The sequence below is a fragment of the Carettochelys insculpta genome, chromosome 1, assembly GCF_033958435.1.
Source record: "Carettochelys insculpta isolate YL-2023 chromosome 1, ASM3395843v1, whole genome shotgun sequence".
NCBI lineage: Eukaryota > Metazoa > Chordata > Testudines > Carettochelyidae > Carettochelys > Carettochelys insculpta.
In genome coordinates, this window is record NC_134137.1 from 280,123,516 (window position 1) to 280,146,231 (window position 22,716).

General features: G+C 51.3%; 1 protein-coding gene and 1 pseudogene across 6 annotated transcripts; both read right to left on the reverse strand.

The window, feature by feature from the left end:
- Positions 1 to 5,770: 5,770 nt before the first annotated feature.
- On the reverse strand, positions 5,771 to 6,877 carry LOC142017272 (urotensin-2 receptor-like; annotated as a pseudogene).
- A 2,603-nt stretch (positions 6,878 to 9,480) lies between these two features.
- On the reverse strand, positions 9,481 to 21,998 carry LOC142007281 (arf-GAP with dual PH domain-containing protein 1-like). 6 transcript variants are annotated; one of them, XM_074983880.1, is made up of 11 exons: positions 21,575 to 21,998; positions 20,321 to 20,451; positions 19,022 to 19,113; positions 18,856 to 18,938; positions 15,949 to 16,061; positions 14,386 to 14,532; positions 13,058 to 13,141; positions 12,653 to 12,715; positions 12,056 to 12,127; positions 11,207 to 11,438; positions 9,481 to 11,084 (listed from the first exon to the last, which is right to left on the reverse strand). In XM_074983880.1, exons 1-11 carry the CDS (start codon positions 21,663 to 21,665, stop codon positions 11,056 to 11,058), a joined length of 1,137 nt encoding a protein of 378 aa, XP_074839981.1. In that variant the 5' UTR covers positions 21,666 to 21,998; the 3' UTR covers positions 9,481 to 11,055. The 6 variants fall into 6 exon arrangements, with proteins under 6 accessions (XP_074839981.1, XP_074839980.1, XP_074839984.1 ...); XM_074983879.1 differs by having other exon boundaries at positions 12,056 to 12,169; XM_074983883.1 differs by lacking the exon at positions 14,386 to 14,532 and having other exon boundaries at positions 12,056 to 12,169.
- Positions 21,999 to 22,716: the final 718 nt, after the last annotated feature.

The window sequence follows — 22,716 nt, forward strand, 5'->3', positions numbered from 1 at the left end:
TATTTGCCTTACTAACTGCCGCTGCACACTGCGTGGATGTCTTCAGAGAACTATCCACTATAACTCCAAGATCCCTTTCCTGATCTGTCGCAGCTAAATTTGACCCCATCATGTAGTACGTGTAATTTGGGTTATTTTTTCCAACATGCATTACCTTACACTTACCCACATTAAATTTCATTTGCCATTTTGCTGCCCAATCACTCAGTTTGCTGAGATCTTTTTGGAGTTCTTCACAATCCCTTTTGCTTTTGACTGTCCTGAACAACTTGGTGTCATCTGCAAACTTGGCCACCTCACTGCTTACCTCATTTTCTAGATCATTGATGAACAAGTTGAACAGGATCGGTCCCAGGACTGACCCCTGGGGAACACCACTAGTTACCCTCCTCCATTGTGAAAATTTACCATTTATTCCCACCCTTTGTTTTCTGTCTTTTAACCAATTCCCGATCCATGAAAGGACCTTTCCTCCTATCCCGTGACCACCTAATTTACATAAAAGCCTTTGGTGTGGGACCGTGTCAAAGGCTTTCTGGAAATCTAGGTATATTATGTCCACTGGGTGCCCCTTGTCCGCATGTTTATTAACCCCTTCAAAGAATTCTAATAGATTAGTTAGACACGACTTCCCTCTGCAGAAACCATGCTGACTTTTCCCCAACAATTTGTGCTCTTCTATGTGCCTTGCAATTTTACTCTTTACTAGTGTTTCTACTAATTTGCCTGGTACTGATGTTAAACTTATCGGTCTATAATTGCCAGGATCTCCTCTAGAGCCTTTTTTAAATATTGGCGTTATATTGGCCGTCTTCCAGTCATTTGGTACCAAAGTGGATTTAAAGGATAGGTTACAAACCACTGTTAATAACTCCGCAATTTCACATTTGAGTTCTTTCAGAACCCTTGGGTGAATGCCGTCTGGTCCTGGAGACTTGTTACTATTCAGCTTATCAATTAATTCCAAAACCTCCTCTAATGTCACTTCAATCTGAGTGAGTTCCTCAGATTTGTCACCTAAAAAGGCTGGCTCAGATTTAGGAACCTCTGTAACATCCTCGGCCGTGAAGACTGAAGCAAAGAAATCATTTAATCGCTCCGCAATGGCACTGTCTTCCTTGATCGCTCCCTTTATATCTTTATCATCCAAGGGCCCCACTGCTTTTTTAGCAGGCTTCCTGCTTCTAATGTATTTAAAAAACATTTTACTATCGTTTTTTGAATTTTTGGCTAGCTGTTCCTCAAACTCTTTTTTGGCTTTTCTTACTACATTATGACACTTAATTTGGGAGTGTTTATGTTCCTTTCTATTTTCCTCACTAGGATTTGACTTCCACTTTTTAAAAGCTGCCCTTTTCTCTCTCACTGCCTTTTTAACATGGCTGTTTAGCCATGGTGGTTCTCTGTTAGGTCTCTTACTGTGTTTTTTTATTTGGGGTATACATTTAAGTTGGGCCTCTAGTATGATGTCTTTAAACAGTTTCCATGCAGCTTCCAGGGATTTTAGTTTAATTACTCTACCTTTTAGTTTCTGTTTAACTAGCTTCCTCATTTTAGTGTAATTCCCCTTTTTGAAATTAAATGCCAGAGTGTTTGACCGCTGCGGTGTTCTTCCCAACACAGGAATATTAAAAGTTATTATATTGTGGTCACTATTTCCAAGCGGTCCAGTAATAGTTACCTCTTGGACCAGATCCTGCGTTCCAGTCAAGACTAGATCGAGAATCGACTCTCCCCTTGTGGGTTCCTGTACTAGCTGCTCCAAGAAGCAGTCATTTAAGGCATCAAGAAATTTAATGTCTGAATCCCGTCCTGAGGTGACATGCACCCAATCAATATGGGGATAATTGAAATCTCCTATTATTACTGTGTTTTTTATTTTGATAGCCTCTCTAATCTCCCTTATCATTTCAGCATCACTATCACTGTCCTGGTTAGGTGGTCGGTAATATATTCCTAATGCCATATTCATATTAGAGGAATGAATTGTTATCCATAATGATTCTATGGAACATTTTGATTCCTTTAGGATTTTTACTTCATTTGATTCTATATTATCCTTCACATATAGTACCACTCCGCCACCCGCACGACCTGTTCTGTCTTTCCGATATAATTTATATCCCGGTATGATAGTGTCCCACTGATTTTCCTCATTCCACCATGTTTCTGAGATGCCTATTATGTAAACTTCCTCCTTTGATATGAGGTACTCCAGTTCACCCATCTTATTAGACAGACTCCTAGCATTAGTGTAAAAGCATGTTAGAAAACTACCACTATTTATATGTCCGCCTTTCACAGACGCGTTGGATTTTTTTATGCACGATTGTTTCACTTCTGATCTTGCCCATATATTATTTCCCACGTTCCCTATCTGACTAACTTCTAGGGAATCCCTATCTATGGAGCCTCGTGTAAGAGAAGTCTCCGTCCGATCCAGGTGCTCCCCCGCACCAATCGGCTTTCCCCCACCTCTTAGTTTAAAAACTGCTCTACGACCTTTTTAATGTTTAATGCCAGCAGTCTGGATCCAGTCTGGAACCCTAACCCTTGACAGGTCACCAGGTTCAGTCCCCTGCCCTCACAGCAGCACCAAGCACCATCCCTGGAAGGTTTCTATTTTATGCAGCTAACCTGCCCCGAACCCTTGAAAGGACCCCTCAAGGGCTGAGCTCACAACGCTGGGTTTAGAAAGCCGATGCTCTAACCACTGAGCTGCCCCCCCTCTAGTGCCTGAGGGTGTCGGAGCCCCACACTTCCTAGCCCTCCCCCTCCCACCCAGCACTTTCGGAGCACCATGAATGGACTGGTCCGCACTCCATGGCCGTGCCGCCCCCGCCCTCCCAGAGCGTGACCTGTCCCCCCCCCACACACAGCTGAGTCGCAGGGTTCCGGCTCTCCGAGGGAGGGGGAACAGCGGATCTACTGTGAGTCAGCAGATTGGCAGTGCTGGGAGGGTGGGGGAGGAGCAGGAAGCGCGGGGCCCCAGTGCATGCGGGGTGCATGGAGGAGGGGCGCCGACAGGATATCCATAGCCTGCAAGTGGAAGCCTAGAGGCGGCCCACCAATGTCACCCCAACCTAGGGGCTGGCATGAACAGCGCTACGTTGGCAGGAGAGCTCCTGCTGCTGCCACGACTACAGTACCTCACAGAGGTAGTTTTAGGATGCTGACTGGCGTCTCTCCCGTTGGCTAGAGCGTCTTCCCCAGGGGTGCTGCTGTGACACTTCTCGTGCAGGTTGGCCCTTAGGTGCTTGCAGAGTAACAATTGTAGGGGTGGGAGCCAAGGCTGGGGCATGCTGGCTCCTGCACAGCCTCATCAGCCTGTAGCTGGGCGAGGGAAATAGGGGGTCCAAACGGTGGGCTGCAGCCGGTTCTTCTAGGTGCTCACAGCTAGCTTGCACTGCCTACAGTTTTCGATGGCTTTCCTCCCCTCAGAAAAGGTCACACTACAGGCCTGACACTTGGCACCCTGCCCTCTCCCCCCACCCCAAGCAAAATCCTGCTGCGCTGTCAGCAGAGGGGGAGCCAGACGCCTCCTCCCAGCAGCTGACAGTCAGGAGCTGCTGCCCTGCGGCTGAGGCCCCTCGCAAGGCATGCAGATTGTGCTTTTGTTCTCCTTCCCCTCTAATGTGCGGGTGTCTCCGTGTGCCTTGTTCTGGCTAGTCCTGGGGTGCTGTGACTCCCACCCATCCCCTCTCCTTCCAGCTGGGGCATGTGGTGAGAGGCACATTACACACACGTTACATTCATCCCCCTGCTGTGGGCGAGCCACCCCACCAGACTGAGCCCGGCCCGGCCCTGCCCTCCACCAGGGTGCCACCGGCTCCTGCTGCATTTGGGCTGCCTCAGAAGCAAGGGCTGGCCACAGGCAGAGCCCGTGGAAACACTTCCTCATTAAACCAGCTGAGAGAGGGGAAACAGGGACTCTGTCCCCCTGTTCATGCTAAACAGGACCAGACTAAAGCAAGTCCCAGCCCACCCCAGGCCAGAGACATGCCCTTATTTGGGGGTTTGGCAGGAGGAACTATGGACAAGAAAACTGTCCATGGGCTGAGCTAGCAAGGGGCTGGTCTTTGGGCCAGGGCAGCTTCACCCTAAACCATCACTCCCTGCTGTCAGGAGACAGATATATCTGGGGAGAGGTAGGACAGTCTTCGCCGCCTGTCTGAGCTGGACACTTATCAGTGCAGGGTGTCTCTGAGGGACTGTTGGTGGTGAGGTGCTGGTTCTCCTGAGGGTTATGTGCGTGCGTGCATGCGCACGCACACGCACACACACACACACACACACACACACACACACACAAAGCAAGGAGTTCAGTCCCTACCCCGTTATGATGAATGGGAGCTGTTCGAGCTTCTCCGCACCTTGGTTTGAGGCCCTCTCATACAACCATCAGTGCATTGGTCAGGCTGGGAGCACCATTGTCTTGTTAATGGGAAGCTGAGCTGCAAGGGCTACCACTTGGGCTGAGGACCCTGGCACCTTAGTGCTACATTGGGTAGTGCTGGAAAGGGCTTGGCCATCTAATCTCTTGGTAGCTCAGTGGTTTGAGCATCGGCCTGCTAAACCCACGGCTGTGAGCTCAGCCCTTGAGGGGGCCATATGGGGCAAAAGATAAAAAAATTAGGGATGGTGCTTGGTCCTGCCAGGGGACTGGCCTTGATGACCTCCTGAGGTCCTTTCCAGCTCTATGAGCTGCGTATATCCCCACTGTGGCTGCCTGTGAGCTAGGGCTCAGCTTGTTGCCAGAGGGCAGGCTTCCCTGCCAGGGGCAGCAATAACTGTGTGTGCCTACTTGGAATTGGCTCCATCCCTACAGCTGCCTTTGGGCTTAGTCCTGGGCCAATGGGAGTTGTGGAGCCTAGTGCTTGAGGAAAGCACAGCGCAGCCTCGCTGGCCGTCCCTACCCTTAGGAGATGCAAAGACAGGTTGCCACTTCTTGACAGCTGCCTGAAGAGAGCATGTCCTGCCCTCCCTCCCTCAGCCAGAGCTCTCATTGCCACCTCCAACAGCCTAATCCTCTATCCCAGCACAGAGTTCCCCCAACACCCCAAACCTCTCATTTCTGGCTCCATATTGGAGCTCACACCCTGAGCCCACACCCCAAACCCTCATCCCAGACCAGAGCCCCCTTGGGCACTGCCTGGAGGCCCCCCTGCATCCCAAATCCCTTTTCTCTGCCCCCTCTTACAATCTGCACCCCCCCACCAGAGCCCTTGTCCCCCTCTCACACCCAACCCCCCTGCCCCATCCTGGAGCCCCCTCAGGCACCCTGAATGGCTCATTTCTGGCCCCACTCCAGAGTCCAGAGTCTGTACCCCCTCCCACACCCCAATTCCCAGCCCCAGCTCAACCATATGGAGCCCACACCCCAAATTCCCTCCCACACCCCAATCCCCTGTCCCAGCGTGGTGGAAAGGTGTAAATGGAGTGCGAAAGAACAAGCAACGACGGGGGGCGGGGGGATGGCGTGTGAGGCAGGACCTCTGAGAAGGGGTGGAGCAGGAACAGGATGCGGGGGGGGTCGGTTTTCTGCAAATAAAAACTGGCAGAGCTAAGGGCTGGTAGTAAGTTAAGCAGACTGTGGGAGGGGGCTCTAATGGGCAGCGAATGACCAGGGGCTCTGAGCCATCTGAAGAAGACACAGGTGCCAGGACAAAACCCCTCAGCACTGCTCAGTAAGAGGACAGGAGACACTGCAGGTAAGTGCAGAAAGCAGAGCTGGAGATGTAGTTAATATTCCTTGTGAGGCTACTGAGCATCAACAGCAGGCTGCATTACATCCTGGCTGCAGCTGTTCTTGGAGTTTAATTGCCAGAGGTTCCCCCTGCCTTTCTTTACCAAGCAGCCCCAGCCCTCTGCAGCCCATGGGTGTGTCTTCTCCTTGGAGTCTACCCAGCTGCACCTTCATCTTCGTCTCCCCTGCATGCCTTTCCCCACTATGGGCCAGGTACTCATGGTAGTGCCTGGTGAGCAGAGTGTAGAGGAATGGGATGATGCAGCAGTTGCCCTACGTCAGGCAGGTCACTCTCAAGTTGAGGTATGGCTGGGTGGGAGAGCTGATCCCCAGGCACACAGGCCAGTACAGCTTAGTGAGCTGCCAGGATCAGAAGGGTACAAAGCAGGCCCAGTATGCTGTGATAATGCTGGCAATCCCAGAGAACAACTTCTGCTTCGAGGCTTGATCTGTCCTCCATGGCTGCATGACTGCCATTGAGGTCCCATAGGCTTGGGCAAGGCAGAAGTACAGGAAGACCAGGATCAGCCCAGGAGCCAGAATGGTGGTGGTGAAGAACCCCATGAGGTAAACCCGGAAGGCCTCAGGTGTGCAGGTTGGGAAGCAGATCTGCTTGTTGTGGCTGCTGCTGTCCTGCAGTTGGATCATGGGCACACTCAGTAGCAGCAAGAGGAGCCACAAGGCCAGGCTGGTGAGTTTGTGGCAGCTGTTCCTGGCGGGCCTGGCCCTCAGTGGCCTGGTCACTGCCCAGTACCTCTCCAGGCTCATGGCCATCAGCAGGAAGATGTTGGCATGCATGGTGAGGAGATCCAGGCTGAGCAAGAGTCTGCAACCCACATCCTCATAGAATCAATCTTGGGCAAAGTACGTGCACACCACGAAGGGGATGGTGGGGAGGTAGAGCAGATATGCCAGAGCCAGGTTGACCAGATAGACACACAGGGAGCCAGCGGGGCTGCCAGACGCATCTCTGCTTGTCACCATTAGTGTATAGATGTTCCCTGTCATCCCAAGAAGACACACAACTGTCAGGATGGTGCCCAAGAGCCCAATAAGTGGACTGTCCTCCTCTAGGGTAGCACCATTATCTGAGAAATTACCACCCTGAGCTTCCTCTCCCCTCTCTGCCATCACTGGTCCAGAGCCACACACAATCTGGTAATGAGAAAAGCTACAGCATACACTGTATACCCAAGGTGCATTTTTTTCTTCCCGTGTGAGCCTCCTGTAGACAATGTGTGGTCATCTAGGGAAGGACGGAGTGAGGAGAAGGAATGATGAGAAGACACCAAAACATTCAGGAAGAGGATGTCTCACACCAAACAATACAGCCCATTAGATTGTGCCAATCCTTTCCAGGATTCCTCACTAGTTGTCACAGCACCATGGATTGAGGCGTATCCCTTCAGATCCAGGATAGCGGAATACACTTCCATCTATGATGAGGTGCCATCTGCTATCTTCGTCTTCTTCCCCTGGTGTTCACTCACCCTTGGAGACCAACTGAAATTTGTCCTCAGTGGGCAAGTAATTTGTTTTTCTGCCAGATCTCTTTGTTGTATCTTGCAAGCAAGGTACTACTAAGTTTCAACTGAACTTTTTCAACAAGTGAAACCTCCTCACAAAGCTGCTGCATCATTCTGTAGCTCTCTCCAAGCCCCCTGCTCATCTTCTCCCTTCTTCTTCCTGGTCCCTATTTCCTCTGCTTCCAAACTCCTAGCCACCTGTGCTCTCAGTTGCAGCAATTACACCAAGTATTACATGTCAAACACCACACTCTTCTTCCTCTCAGCTTGGAGAAAGTCACAGGGACGCCCCCCCCAAAAAAACTAGCCCATCATCCTCTCTGGGTAGAGAAACTTGCCTAACTCACAGCTTAACACCCCAGTGTCAATGCTCTCAGCATTTGTAGTGGGTTCTTAGCCAACAGGTGAGGCATTTCATTAGATTTCTCCCACTCTTCCACCCTCCTTCAGAGCTTTCTCCTTATCCTCCCTCCTTCTTTTGCTTTTTTCTTTCATTTCATGCTTTTCAGCCTTCCGCTGATGTTCCTCTTTGCAGCTGCTACGTTTTCACATAGGCTTTAACTGTAGGCTGACAACCCCACACCCTTGACTGGCAGTGAGTATCAGAGTAAGTTGTTGCCTCTCAGTCAGACAGGAAAAGCCAAGGTCAGCACTGGAAATGTGTTCGTAGGGACACACTGTCAGGGCAGCTGGCATACTGCTTCTCTGCCCCTGGCCTGGGAGAGGCAGGGGATGGGGAAAGAACCATACAGCCTGCTTGTGGACTGGACACAGTGTGGTGTGACTTATGGGGTTGAATCAGTGCTGTAGGGACACTTCTTTATAAAGTTTCACACAGGCCCCATCGAATAAGCTGCTGCAAAAATTCCCACTGCTGCTGTGGCTGCCGTCCATCACCTGTCCCCTGTCCAACAGCACTTTGTGGGGTGTGCTCACTGCTTCAGCACACCCAAAGGACTGATATCCTTAGACCCTCCAAACTGTGCTAACCTACCTGCTACCCACTCAGCCCCGCGTGCCTACAAGGAGGTACAACGTGTGCATAACTGCCCCCTAGTGTACGAAGAGGGACTTGCCTTTCTGCAGGATTCCTTTGCTTTGTTGAGTTAATGCAGCTGCTGGTTTACAGCTGAACGGCATCCTGCACATCTCCACACTCTACTACATCTTACGGCTCAGCCGTGCTTTGAGGTTGGGGTTACATAAGCAAAGCCTGTGTCTGCACAGTATAGGCCTACCCTTGTGGTTTGGTAGGGTGGTGTTCTTCTTAATGTACATATTGCTGCTCTGTTTTTACTGGAGAAGACTAGGCAAAGAAACACAGCTTACCATTACAGAGGGCGGGGTGAGGGTTGTGTTGGCCCTTCGTTCTGGGGGACATCATTCCACAATCTCAGCCCAGCCCCTGAGCGAGGTCAGGCCCCTGCACAGACAAGCTTTTGCCTCAGGGAAAAGAGTGCCATCATTTCAGGGGAGCTAGGTTGTCACCTCCTGTCTTCCTCTCTGCATGTGAGGTGATCTCCACTCAGGACAGTCCCTCAGCTCCCGCTGGTTCCAGGCCAGTAGTTCGTAAGGGATACCACGAGGGACAGAGAAGGATATGCATTCTTTGGACAGTGTAACTTGACTCTGAGGGAAATAATGATGGCCCTCTCTGCTCACTTTAGAAACATAGGGGCTACGTCTACACTAGCCAAAAACTTCGAAATGGCCATTTTGAAGTTTACTAATAAAGCGCTGAAATGCATATTCAGTGCCTCATTAGCATGCGGGCAGCCGCGGCGCTTTGAAATTGATGCGGCTCGCTGCCGCACAGCTCGTCCCGACGGGGCTCCTTTTCGAAAGGACCCCGCCTACTTCGAAGTCCCCTTATTCCCATCTGCTCATAGGAATAAGGGGACTTCGAAGTAGCCGGGGGCCTTTCGAAAAGGAGCCCTGTCTGGACGAGCCGCGCAGCTGTGAGCCGCGTCAATTTCGAAGTGCGGCAGCTGCGCATATGCTAATAAGGCACTGAATATGTATTTCAGCGCTTCATTAGTAACCTTCGAAATGGCCATTTGCATGGCCATTTCGAAGTTTTTGGCTAGTGTAGACACGGCCAGGGACTATGCCCCATTATCTGGTCTCACGTTATCTTCTCTCCTCCAACAAAGAGTCCTTTGGGTTAACATTTAATAGAACAGACATTCACTTAAACAATGATAAACTACAATGAGAATTTTTTATTAATTTCCTTATGAGCCTGTAACATTACGGCGCGCACCATTACCTTCAGTTAGCCCTTGCTAATAGATACTACATACATACATCTGCTGCTTGGACGCATCAGTTGAGGTTGAACCTGCAATGGCCAGATTCCAAAAGACAAGTTGCTACTGCTTGAGCTGATGAAGAGCTCCTTCACCTGTGTAAATAGCAGTCTGTACCAGTGGTTGGCATCAGGCACCAGTAGAATATGAACCCATGTGCCAACCCACTGCATTATACCCCTTATAGAGGCAGTAATGCCTAATGCAGTGGTGTCCAACAGAAATTAAAGGATCGCCACAGCCCCCTTCCCCGTAAAATACCAGCTATTCACTAGAGGCACCGCCGCTCCTGGAGCTGCAGCAGAGCCACAAGAACTCTTCAGCTCCAGGCCAGAACTGCAGGAGGAGTTGCCAGTGCTGCCGCCACACGCTTGTCTCACCAAGTGGTGGGGCGTGTACACGGAGTGAGCAAAGGGCGCTCCACGTGTGCGGCTCTCAGGAGCTGCACTTTGCCACACTGCGGTATCCAGTTGAGCTGCTTGAGTGTGTAGGGTCTGAGCAGGGCCCCGTGGATAGAGCTCTACCCTAGGACTCGGGAGACCTAAGGTTGCTGCGTGACCTTGAGCAAGCTGCTTCACCTCCCTGTGCCTCAGTTTCTCCATCGGCAAACTGGGGATGTGATATTTGTTCCTTTGTAAAGTGCTTAGAGTTGCTAAAAAGCACTAGCTAAGGCCTAGGTAGCATTGTCAGGGAATGCACACGGCTGTTAAAACGTACAGCTCCAAATGCAAACAGCTTCTCCCTTTGCCATATTGCTGATAGGCATACAGTGTCTTCTCCAGTGTCTTCTTCTACTAATTCCAGTGAATGCCTCACTTATATACACACATACACACCAGCTCTTAATCTTTGCAGCAGAATTTTGGAGGACCGTCGCCTACGAATATGGGACTTGACAAGTCTAATTGTTCAGTTGGGTTATTGTACAAAGCTGGCTTGGCCAATGAAAAAGAAGGTGGCAACCCGGACTGTAGAACTAATTTTCTACATGTCCTTCCTGGAGTTACAATGGTAAAATGTCAAGCGTCGTTATATTTTCAGAAAGATTCAATTCTCCCTAAGCAGCTGAGAAGTAATTTCCTTGTAATGTTATAACTGCTTCTAGATTACCCTCTGCTCCCTGCCAGCAAACCACTCACATTCATAGACTGCTTGTATATTTCCACTTTTATGGCGGCCTCCCCTTCACCAGTAGGAAGCGATAACGGAAATTTAAAAGGTGACCCCCCACACCCCTTTGCTTTGCAGTGGCCTCAGTGACCACTTGCTCTGAGTGTTCAGTCTTGCAATGTGTTTTGCATTTAAAGGGGTACAGCTTAATTGTACCCCCGCAACAAAGGGAGGTTTGGTTTAAGAAAAAGTGCTCCAAACTATGAGAGTCTAGATTCTCTGGTTCACAGCCCTCTTCTCTCCCAAGGTGCCCTGCCAAAGACTCCCACAGAGCAGAGCTGCTGTCCATTTCTCAGAGGCGTTCCTAGGAGCTGAGTTTGAAGTAGGCTTCAACTGTGGGGAAGACAAAGAGAGGGTGTATCAGAGCAGGAAGACAGGCTTGCCACAGCGTGCTCTTTTATGTGGTTGGTGGGCAGGCACAGGAGGAGAGAAGTGAACACCCTTTTGGCACTTACTTGCATACTCTTGGGGAGTCATAGGCTGCTCGATGACCTGACTGAAGGCTGCGACCCAGTCCTGCTGGTCACTCTCTGTTTCACAGGTGAAGAGATACTCCCGATCTGGGGTGACGATGGTGAGGCCATACTGCCAGGAGAAGCTGCCCTGAGTTCCTGGTGGCAGCCCTTGCTTGACACTGTATCCATGCTCACGACTGCCCACAAACACCTCACCTTTAGCAAATGCATCCTACGCAGCAGGAGGGAAAGGCAGGTTCGTCATGGAGAGGGATTGGTGGCCATCCAAACAGACGTAGCCCAAGCAGTGCCTGTGCCAAGGCACTTGGGGAGATGGGACAGAGCAACTGAGTGCAGAAGGTCTGACAGGAGGTGACAACGAAAAGGATAAGGGGAGCTGGTGATTCAGATCACCCATGGGAGTTATACTCAGAGGAAACAACTCAGGAGGGATGGCATTTGAGAAGCAAGGACTGAGCAATGATCTGTAGAACAAGAAATCTAAGAATATGAAGGGAAGAAGTGGAGGTTTTAACAGTAAGGGGCATTATGCAGAGGGTGGTGGGAAAAGCAAGGTCTCCTGTCCTCCTGAAACCTGTCTAGAGAGCACCACTTCCTCCATTATAACCCAGTTTCAATTGTTTGCAGCACTAATGCTAGCACAGGAACTGGAATGACTGGGTGGCAGGGGAGGGATGCGTGTGGAACGGGAAGGCTAAGTGTCCCTAAATGTCCATCAAAAGACATGTGCCTCACTTCCACCCTAGCAGGGCAAGGGACCCCATGACTGTTCTTCACCACAGAGCACAGCATGAGCCATAGAGCTGGATGAAGTCTAAACTGACTTACCAGTGGGTCCTTGAAGTACATGAGTCTGCGGTGAGCCAACGTGAACCAGCGCTTCTTAAAGGCCTCTTTCTGCTGTGGAGGTGAAGAGGAGACATTATAGGTGGAGAGCACCCCCTGCAGGGAGAGAGGGAAATTGCTACCACATTTCATTCAAACCCTGGGCTTCATAGATACACAAAATGGGCTTGAAATCCCTGGCCTAGTGGGAGCCCATGTTTGCTGAGGTAAGAAGGGGATACAATGCCCATGTTCCTTCAGTCCCGAGCTTCTCCCCAGCATACAGACTTCTCGCCCAAAAGGACCCTGAGCTCAGGTGACAGGAAAGTTCAGTCTCCAGTGCTTGATGAACCCACTTGTGAGAGGAGTAAGGAGTTCAACCTCCACGTTCATCTAATTTTGCATCTCCTCAATGCCACCCCCGTTACTCTTCAATGAGACCCCAGCTATGTCCTAGCTGAGGCACAGAGCAGCACTGCTAAGGGTCTTTACGAAGTCTAGGGATATGAAGATGCTGAAATGAACCTGAGCAGGTCAGGCACCCTAGCAGCTCTCCGGCAACTCCCATTCAGTTAGATCCCTTGTCCCTTCCCTTCTTACCTTGGGCCCAGTCTTCTCCATGTATCCCTCCTTCAGGAAATTCTGCATTAGTCGGCTTTTGATCTGCAGAAAAGGAGAGCAGTAAATTCCAAGAGTGCCAGCACACCTTTCACTTTAGCTAGTTCTTCTTATTCACTCTCTCCTGAACTCAAACTCTTCTTTTGCCCATCTTACTTATCACCTGCCCTGCTTTGTCAGGGAAAGGGCTGTCCCTGTGGGATATGGCAGACAGCCACTCGTCTCTGCCTGTTTCAGGCCCCTCTGAACATAGTACTGTTAAGGTGCCAGGACACAACGGTAAGTCCTTCCCCAGAGAGCTCTGACAGAACAGATTAGTTCCTCTCTCTCTGGGTGGCATTCGATACCGGCAGGAGGGCTGGTTCTTTCTCTCAAGTGATCTCTTACCTCACTGTCGCTGGCCATGGGAAATGCCACCTTCAGGTAATGAAACTGCACCGCACGTATCGCATTGAACCAGTCCACTATCTCCTAGGGAGGGAAGCCGCAGAGGACGGAGCTCTTCAGAGTGACCAGTGCTGAACTACCCCTCCACACAGCACCTCAAGTATATGTGTGAGCTTAGCCCACAGCCCACACACTCACAGCTTTCCTACATCTCCTACCAAAAACCTCTATAGAAGTCCTACAGTAGCCCCCAAATTATACCCTAGAGCAGGGGTGGGGAACCCCAGCCCCTGGTCCAGATCTGACCCCCCAGACACTTTAATCCAGCCCACTGAGGGACTAAGAGGTGCCATTCAATCCAGCCCACGCAAGGTGGTTGCCAACTCCCCCATGCCCCACTCACCTTCAGGGTGAACACTTGCAGCTCCCTGTCCTGTATGTAGGCAGGTGAGGAGCCCGGGCGCAGGTGAGCTGGCCGTAGAAAGTGGGTGACAACACAAGCCCTAAAGCTGCTTCTGCACACCCAGCCAGGTGGCCGTAGCTTGAGCATTCACTGCCGAGGTGGCCTCAGGAACCCTGCCCCATTGGAGTGCTCAGTGCCCAGAGCCACCCCAGGCAGTGGGGGAAGGCAGGAGCCCTTTCCCACCTGGGGCAGCTACAGCAGGGACTCCAGCACCCACTTGCTAAGGTAAGGGGAGCGTCTGGGGAAGTGGGCCCCTGTACCCTGCTCTCAGCCAGACTCCACACCCCCCAGCCCATTCCTGCACCCCTCCTGCTCATACCACCCAGCCCCAAGCTCGCTCCTGCACCTTCCCTGCCACCCAGGCCCCACACCCCCAGCCTGCTCCTGCACCCTGCTCCTGCCCAGCCATCCCAAGTCCCGAAACCCCCACCCCCAGCCCACTTCCTACCAGCCCTCTCCCACGCACACAACCCCTCAGTTTGGCCCCACCCCAGAGCCCAGAAAATCTACTAGTCCGGGCACCCTTAGGCTGTGGGGCTGATATGTGAGGGAAATAAGGGGAGTCTTTTTCTGCTTCTCTTTGGTGGGTTTTTTTTGGTTTGGTTTGGGATTTTTTGCATCTCACTTTTGCCCCCAACTGATTTTTCTGTGGGTCAGTGGCCCCGACCCAAAAAAGAATCCCCACCCCTGCTCTAGAGCAACGTATCCCCTAGTCAGCCCTCCTGCCCCTTTCCTCCCAGTGACAGCATCCTCTCCTCCTGCACAGGTAGCTTTCATTTCACATCATTTTCCTACACCATTCCCCCAGCCTCTGCTACTGCTGAAGGCTGGGATTGTTGCCTGAGGCTAGGACGGGCCCCTGTACCTTTCCATCCTTGTGGTACAGAAAGATATTGCGGGTCTTGTTGTCCTTGAGGTAACTTAGCTGCAGGCCATTGGGATTCCTGATCTTCGCTGGCTGGAATGTGGCATTGAGCGTGTCAATTTTAATATTTATTTTGGGCTCTTTTGCCTGAGAGAGGAAATGGAATCGGTGAGATCTGATCCTAAGGATGCACATGAGCTAGAAACCATTGGCTAAAGCAGGGGTGAGCAGTAAGTTTTGATGGTGGGGGGGCGCTCCGAAAATTTGGGAAGTGGTCAAAGGCCACACTCTTCCATGCTATAAATGGAGGGGTGCAGGGGCTGGGGTGGAGGTTGGGTACAGAAGGGAGCTCGGAGTAGGGGGCTGGGGTGCAGGTGGGGATGTAGGATCTGGGAGGGAGTTTGGGTGAAGGCAGGGTTGTGACCTGGGGTAGGGAGCTGGGGGAGGAGGGGAGGGTGCAGGGTTTGGGAAGGGGTATGGGTTCAGAATAGGATTCTGACCTGGAGGAGGTGCATAGTGGCCTGGGGCAGAGGTGAAGGGCTTTGCTTTGTGACCTTGGCCAGGAGGGAGTTGTGACCTGGAGCAGAGGACTGGATGAAGGGGGGGTGTGCAGCGTTTAGGAGGGGGTTGTGACCTGAGGCAGGAGTACTGATGGGGGTGCAGGGGTTGAGTTGTGACTGGGAGTAGGAAATTGGGGTGCACGGTCTGGGAGGGGGTATGGGTACAGAAGCAGGGGTGCAGAGGGTTTGGGTGCAGGAGGTGTAGGGGGGTCAGATGGCTGAGGGAAGGGAGGGGCTGGGTGCCAGAGACAGGCTCTGGCTGGGAGGCACTTATCCAGGCAGCTCCTGACCAGCAGCCCAGTGAGTTCCTTGGCCAGGCTCCTTGCTGGCCCTTCTCTCCAATACTGCTCAGAGCAGCTGGCGGTGGGGGCCATGTGCGTCTCTGAATTCTACCAGCTCAAGAGGAGATGGGAGGAGTACCCTATAGGCCGTCTGTCCTCCTAACGGGCAGCTCCCGTTATCTGATTTCCAGCCACTAGGAGCTGCAAGATTGTGCTGGGGGTGGGGGGAGCACGCAAAGACTCTTCCCCACTTCTCTCGGCCTGGCAGCACTCGGAGAAGCACATGGCCGCTGCAGATGGCTGCTCTGAGCAGGAGCAGGGCAGACAGAGAGCCTGTCTGAGGTTCCCACTGGGACCCAGGCCGTATTTTGCCTGCCCTTGGGCTAGAAACTGAGGTGTACTGACCAGGCAAGGGGAAAGGAGTCCTCAGGCAGAGAGAGCGGAAAGGCTTTCCTAGCGCCAGCAGGAGTGTGTCAGAGGCTTGGGTACATTGACCGACGGGGAGAAGAGCAATGTCTGCTTGGCAGAAGGTACTCGCTGTCTCCCTGGGGCTGGAATGTGCTGGCAGCACTGAGGGAGACTCCGTCTGAGAATGTAGCAAAGGGAAGTGACCTCCCTTTTACCACTGAGGGATGCTGTGTCCTAGGGTGAAGGACACTGAGCGTGCCCAGGCTGGGACGCAGTGGGTGGTAGGACCTGCCCTCCGCATAGACCATACTCACGTCCGGTTTGGCGAAGTACTTGAGACACCCGTCTCGCTCTGACAAGAGAAACTTGCGGGGTAAGAACTGCCCATTATCCCGGCCCCGTTTCCAGAGGAGCCCTTCCTTCAGCCCTAGGAACAGAAAGGCCAGTCTGAGAAAGTTCCCTCTTGGTAGGGTGACCATATCTGCCTGTCTCAAATACAGGACAGGGAGATATGGGGTGAGGGGCAGCTTCTCCCAGCTCCACCAAGCCCTGGCAGAGCCAGGAAGGAGACGGCAGCCACTGGTGCTCCCTGGGAGCCCCAGGAAAGCAGCACCTGCCAGCCCTCCCCAGGAGACCCGGGAAAGCGGCAGCCCGCTGGCCCTGCCCCAGAGCCCCAGGGAAGCCACAGCTGCCTGTGCTCCCTGGGAACCCGGGGAAGCCACAGCCCCCAGTGCTCCCCCAGCCCTGGAGAAGGGGTATCCACTGGCCCTGCCCCAGAGCCCTGGGAAAGTGGCAGGGACGTGGCAGCTGCCCACGCTCCTCTGCTTCCCTGAGGCTCAGAGAAGTGACTCCTGCCAGCAGTTGCACCTGCACAGCTGCTGGCAGAAAATGGGCAGGGGAGGGTGGTCGGCCCAAATCCAAGACAATTCATCCCTTTCAAAAAACAAGTCAGGGCCCCTTTCTGGAGTCCCAAATACGGGACCATCGTGCCCAATACAGGACAGATGTTCCCGCTACCTACTGGGCACAGTGAGCATCAGAGAGCTGCAGCCAGGCAGCATTTGTAGATTGCATAGGTATGTGTCCTTCCCCAGGACAGAGCGCTGTGTGGAGTATCTCTGCTGGCTTTCCCTTGGAAAGCTCTGTCTGGGGGAATGGAGCTCTGTGCCAGGCTCTCTTGTGCCTGCTCCAGATGGACAAAGGAGAGAATGCAAGAGGGGAAGGAAGAGGGCTAAGGAGCTTAACCTCTCCATGGATAGTGCTCCTCATTTGTCTTCCAGCTCCCTGGCAGACACCTCCACCTCACAATGGAGAAGATGTTCACCAAGCACATTCCCTCAGTCCTCCTCACTCAGTGGCAGCCTGCCTCGCTGTGAGTGATAGGTGTGTGAGAGCTGGCTTTCTGCATGGTGATACTGGAGAGGGTCCAGAGAAGAGCAACTAAAGCGATTAAAGGTCTAGAAAATATGACCTATGAGAGAAGATTAAAAGAATTGGGTTTGTTTAGTTTGGAAAAGAGGAGGCTGAGAGAGGACATGATAACAGCTTTCCAGCACCTAGAAGGGTGCTACGAGGAGGAGGGAGAAAAATTATTCTCCTGAGTCTGAGGATAGGACAAGGAGCAATGGGCTTTAACTGCCGCAAGAGACATTTAGGTTTGACATTAGGAAAAATTTCCTAACTGTCAGGGAGGTTAAGTACTGGAATAAATTGTGCAGGGTGGTTGTAGAATCGCCATCCATGGAGACATTTAAGAACAGGTTGGATAAACATCTAACAGGATGATACAGATGGTGCTTGGTCCTGCTGTGAGTGCAGGGGACTGGACTTGATGACTTCTTGAGGTCCCTTCTAGTTTAGTATTCTGTGATTCTCTGAATGCCTCAGCCTTTCAGCCCGGCCAAGCTGCCACATGTAGGCACTTGGCATTGACCCACCACTCCGCCTGCTTCGTTCTGCATGTCTTTGGGTGCAGGAGTTTGCTTTGCTGCGCTGACAAGAGAACTTCACAATTACTTAGGTCTTTGGGAGTGGACTGAAGGAAGACAGTGATTCCTTTGTGAGGGGTCCTGGCCAGATAAACACCGCAAGACCCATCAGTGCCATATGGGACGCTGATACCGTGAGCTTCATCGTACCAGTGCCCAACCAAGATGCCAGCACTAGTGATGCCGGCACTCAGTTAATTAGTTAACTGATTAAACATTAAGTCCAACCAGTTAACTGATTAAATTAGAAGTGGCCAGGGGTTGCGGGGAGGCAGGGGGCTGACCCAGTCTGGCTGGGCTGCAGCACACTCCCCATCAAAGACAGGGGCTGGTCTGCATGGGCTGGAGCACTCCCACCCCCTGCAAGCAGAGGCCTGCTCCAGCCAGTAACCAGTATGACTCATCTTTTGAGGGTGAGGTTTACAAGTTAACCCAGGAGTCAGCAACCAAAATAGCAAGAAATTCAGGAGCCACAATGCATGTGACTATGAGACAGTTCTTAATACATAATGTCAAACCATGCTTTTTGCAACCCCTGTTTTAAGAATGGCACACACACAATGATTTCTAATGTGATATATGTTTACTGCAGGGTGTTCACCAATTTTTTATATACTCTATTTCCTCATACTTTATTTGTGCGTGTTTGTACCACCGTCTTCCTGAATTTCACTGCCGAACCTACTTAGTTCTGCCAATTTTACTTCATGTTTAATTTCAGTTTTCTTTCTTACAATATGCGTGACCCTTCACTGCAGGGATGCCGCAAGCTTCCTTTTCTTCCTCAAAACCAAGACTTTATTAGCAACACAGTCAAAACATAGATGTGATACCACATCCCACAATGCACTGCACATATTAAAGGGGCAGTTTTCCAATGTTTCAAGATCACATCATTTGCTAATTATATATGAGTTGCTCATTGTTGGGATTTTAGACGTTCACTGTTTATCAAAAATAATCAGGAGGGGTTTTTTTCTCTTTGATCGTGTTGGGAGCTACCAGGAAGTCCTTAAAGAGCCACACGCAGCTCCGGAGCCACAGGGTTGCAGATCCCTGAGTTAACCGATTAGCCAATTAACCATTAACATCCCTAGCCAGCACCAGACGTTTCTTCAAAATAAATGCCCTATAAGTACAAGCCTGCATGTGTGCTGTGAGCTCTCTCATGACAGGCCCTGCCAGCCCCCAGCCAGTCTAAATGGGAGGGATAAATCCATGGGGTGCTCTTACCATTGGAATACAGCAGCTGTCTCTCTGGCTCAGTGAATTCCTTGCGCTCGTACTTGGCCCGTATCCATTGCTCCCGCAGAACTCTGTGGGGCGACACAAAGTGGGGCTTAGGGACAGCCTGAAGAATCCCAGAAGTGACCACCCTCTCTTAAGTAATCGTGCTTACTGGCAGTCAGCATGGGTTGGCTGGTAATAGTAAATGGGGATGTGAGCCTCATACGTGGCTTTAGCGGCCGCATTCCCATGCTGCTCCAGGAACTGCAAAATAAGACAAGCGAGTCAGTGCCTTCCCTTTGATGCAAATGCTCCTGTGGATCTTCCCCATACCCTAAATGTAATGTATAGCCCCCTAACACCCCTATTCCCTTCCACTGAAATGTCCTTAGAGGAGTGACTGGAGAAGGCAGGGTTTCTATGGACCCTCAAAGGCCTTGTTTGTGGCAGAGCCTCAGAGCAATTGTACTTAGTCCAATGGCATTATCCCACCCAGTGGTCAGTGTGGGGGCAGTGCACACGCACTTGGCCTGTTACGTGCTCTTGTTATTGCATCCCTTGTACGAACTAATGCTGCATTTTACTGTGGCAGCAGAAAAGCCTTTTAGGATCACATCTCAGAGCTCCCAGTTCTTCTCCAAAGAGTGGTGCAAAACGCATGATTTTGCATGGCTGTCTGGGAGACCTAGTGAGTGCCCACGGGTATTCTGGGTTGAGAAGCTGAGCTCCCATAGACAGTGGGGCCGACAGCCGCTGCAGCCTTGGGGTCAAGATGCGGGGAAGAGCAGCTCCATTCCCCGGAAGGGCATGGAGCCTTGGGCAGAAGGTGCAGAGCCAAGGGCAAATACTCCTTAGAGCTGCCTGGAGCGCAGCTCTAGCCCAACCTCCAGCTCTCAGTAGCTGCACGGACTCCCTCTGCATTTCAAAGGGGCCATACATCACATTGTCCCATTGATTCCAGCACTATTTGGAAGCTTTTCCCAGAGCATGGAGTCTTCCAATGTGAGGTGAAAGTGGTGCCTTGCTTCGACCACTGAGTCCTGTGTGAGACCTAGGGCCCGATCTCCATGATGCTGGCTGGGAGGGACTCAGTAGTGTGCAGCAAAGGGGACACTGGATCTTGGCAGGGAATATTTCAAGCAGGCTTCCACCCTAGTCATAAAATAACATGACACAAGAATAATGCAGAGCTACGGCCTTCACTCTGCTCACCAAAAGGTGAGTGCATTGGCCATCAAATTGGGTAAGGGCTGAGCTGGAAGGAATGATCTCCACTGGGGGAATTGAAAGCTCTGCTACTAGCAAAGCGGATATTTATGACATCAAAGCGAATGTCCTACACTTACAGCATGAGTCGTGGGGCCTGATCATGTGGTTTCACCTTCCCAGGACCCAAGAAACTGAGCGCTCAGGATAACAAACCTAGAACTGAATTGCACTGCAGCTGGGATGATGGTAGAAAGTCTCTCACCTGCACCTGGGCCTCATCCCAGTGGTCCATCCTCAGTGATTTGACTTTGCTAATGTTAGGAATATTGCGGTGAATCCCTGAGCAGTTCAGGCAGATAAACACACCCAAAGTATAAGATGCCCAGTCAGGATCTGAGGGTAAATAATTAGGATCAGTAGCAGTTTCTCAAGGGAGACAAGCCAGGACTAAGAAATGAGCTGTCAAGTCTCCCAGGGAAACAGATTCAGAGTGCTGTATAACCGCAATTTCCTGTGAGCTGTTAGCTGGTGTCTATTCCCCAGCAAGTGACTTATAAAACTTATCACCACCATTCCATCCTTCCCACTTCTCCAAGAAGTGGGATAATGATCTTATATTTATATTGTCCCTTAGACTTGGAAGGATCCCAAAACATTTTACACACTCTCCCCTTCTCTCTGAGAATCACACAATACAGTAATGCAACCATCTCTGGGGTGGAAGGTGGCAAGTATTTAACAATGCACAGCAACACAACACTGTTCCACACAGGAACTGTAGACCAACACCTATCCCACTGAAATAAGTATGAATTTGGGAAGGTAAAAATCAGACAATCCCCAAAAATTGAATTTGGGGTTAACATACTTATTTTGCAGAAAGTGCCACAGAATATGGACCTTGGATTTCTGTTCCTTTCAAAAATGGCACTTCCAGTACTGCAGTAATGACTCAGTGGCAGAACATTGGTTTGGTACTGGTTCTGAGGAGAGGACGTTGTTCAGAGTCATTCACACCCACTTTCTGCAGCATCTGCAATTCCTTCAGAAGCTTCTCTGTCAAGTCATGACCAGACCTGACCTCGAGTCATTTCTCAGCTGTGGCATGACAGCAGCCCAAGGTGGTATGGTTGCAAAATCTCCACATCTTTCTGCACTCCAAGCAGTGGGAAGTCCCTGCTCTTCCTCCACTGCACACTGTAGAATCTCTTCCCCTGGTACCATCTCCACACAAAACAAGTCCCTGCACCTTGTGTCTAATTAGGCCAACGACTCTCCCCCCATGCCTCCCTGTTTCATGGAGGAGAAACTCCTCCAGACAGCCCATACTAAACCCCCACAATCTGATGCACTGCCACCCTAGGCGAGGCACCATTTCCGACACTACTCTGGCTGCCCCTTCCCTAGAACTCTCTTCCTAACCAGCCCCAGTTTAGACCTGTCTCTGCTAACTGTCCCTTGTCTCTCTACAGCAGCCTCTTCCCTGACCTACGGCACTGAGCCCCCGGAGACTCACCTGGCTTCTGGCAGTCTGCACACAAGGCATTCTCCGGTCTCCTCCACACGTCCACTAGGCTCTTCATATTCTTGTCATCCTTGCCAGCCATTGCCTTAAATAGCTGCCTTTGGCAGAGCAGAGCAAGGCCAGGAAGGCAATACCTGCGGTCTCTACCCGTGATCGAGCCCGCTGGCTCGCACAAGGGAGAAGAGGCCCGTAGAGGACTTTTGGGGAAGGGGTGTACGGAAAGCAGTAAGGTTTATAAAATCAGAGAACAAACCCCTTTGGGTTGACAGCATGCACCAGAGAGAAAGGAGACAGAGGCCGAAGTGTGTGCAGGCTAAGGAGGAGTAAAAGGCCGACCCTGTGGGCGTGAAGGGAAGTGCAGCAAATAACCACAGAACTGGTTTTTCCGCATTTCTGCTGGTAAAAGGATAAGCCCCGGGAGAAGAATACAAGCAGGAGGCTTGTTCCTAACGGCAACACAGCCATGGCTGAGAGGCAACACCCAGGGTCAAGACAAATGGCCACTAGACCACCTGATAATTAAATTAATAGTGTACCATGGTGCATCAGAGGATCTCAGAGCACTTTATAAGCATCGGTGAAGCCTCACAAACTCCCTACAAAGTAGATGTTAATCCCCATTTTACAGCTGTTGACAGTGAGGCAGAGTGAGTTTAAGTCGCTTGCCCATGTTCACACAAGTCAGTAGCAAAGCTGGGAGTCCTAACTCTCATTCCCCTGTTGATGCTGTCTACATAGCAACGGGATATTTCAGTGAATCCTACAGCTTGTGTCTTAAAGCATACTAACATGTCTGAAAACAACCATAACAGCCTGTGTTCTGGTCCCACTGACATGGACTAAACTGCCCCTCCTTTAAACGATGTCTGGAGGTTTGTAGTTAGGCCCATGCGGCTGCTCTGTAGAGCCCTGCAAGCCTGCGGATATCTGCTTTATATCCACGCTTTTGCATGTGGAGGCAGATAGCCACAGCTCATTTTTGCAGACATGGATGCAGATGCAAATGTTGTACCTAGAATGCTGCAAATCCCCCTTATATCCACGGGCATCCGCAGCTTATTTTTGCAACTGCAGCGGCAGGTGTGAATATAAATTTCGCATCCGCAAAGGGCGGACCTGATCTGTCGCGGGGA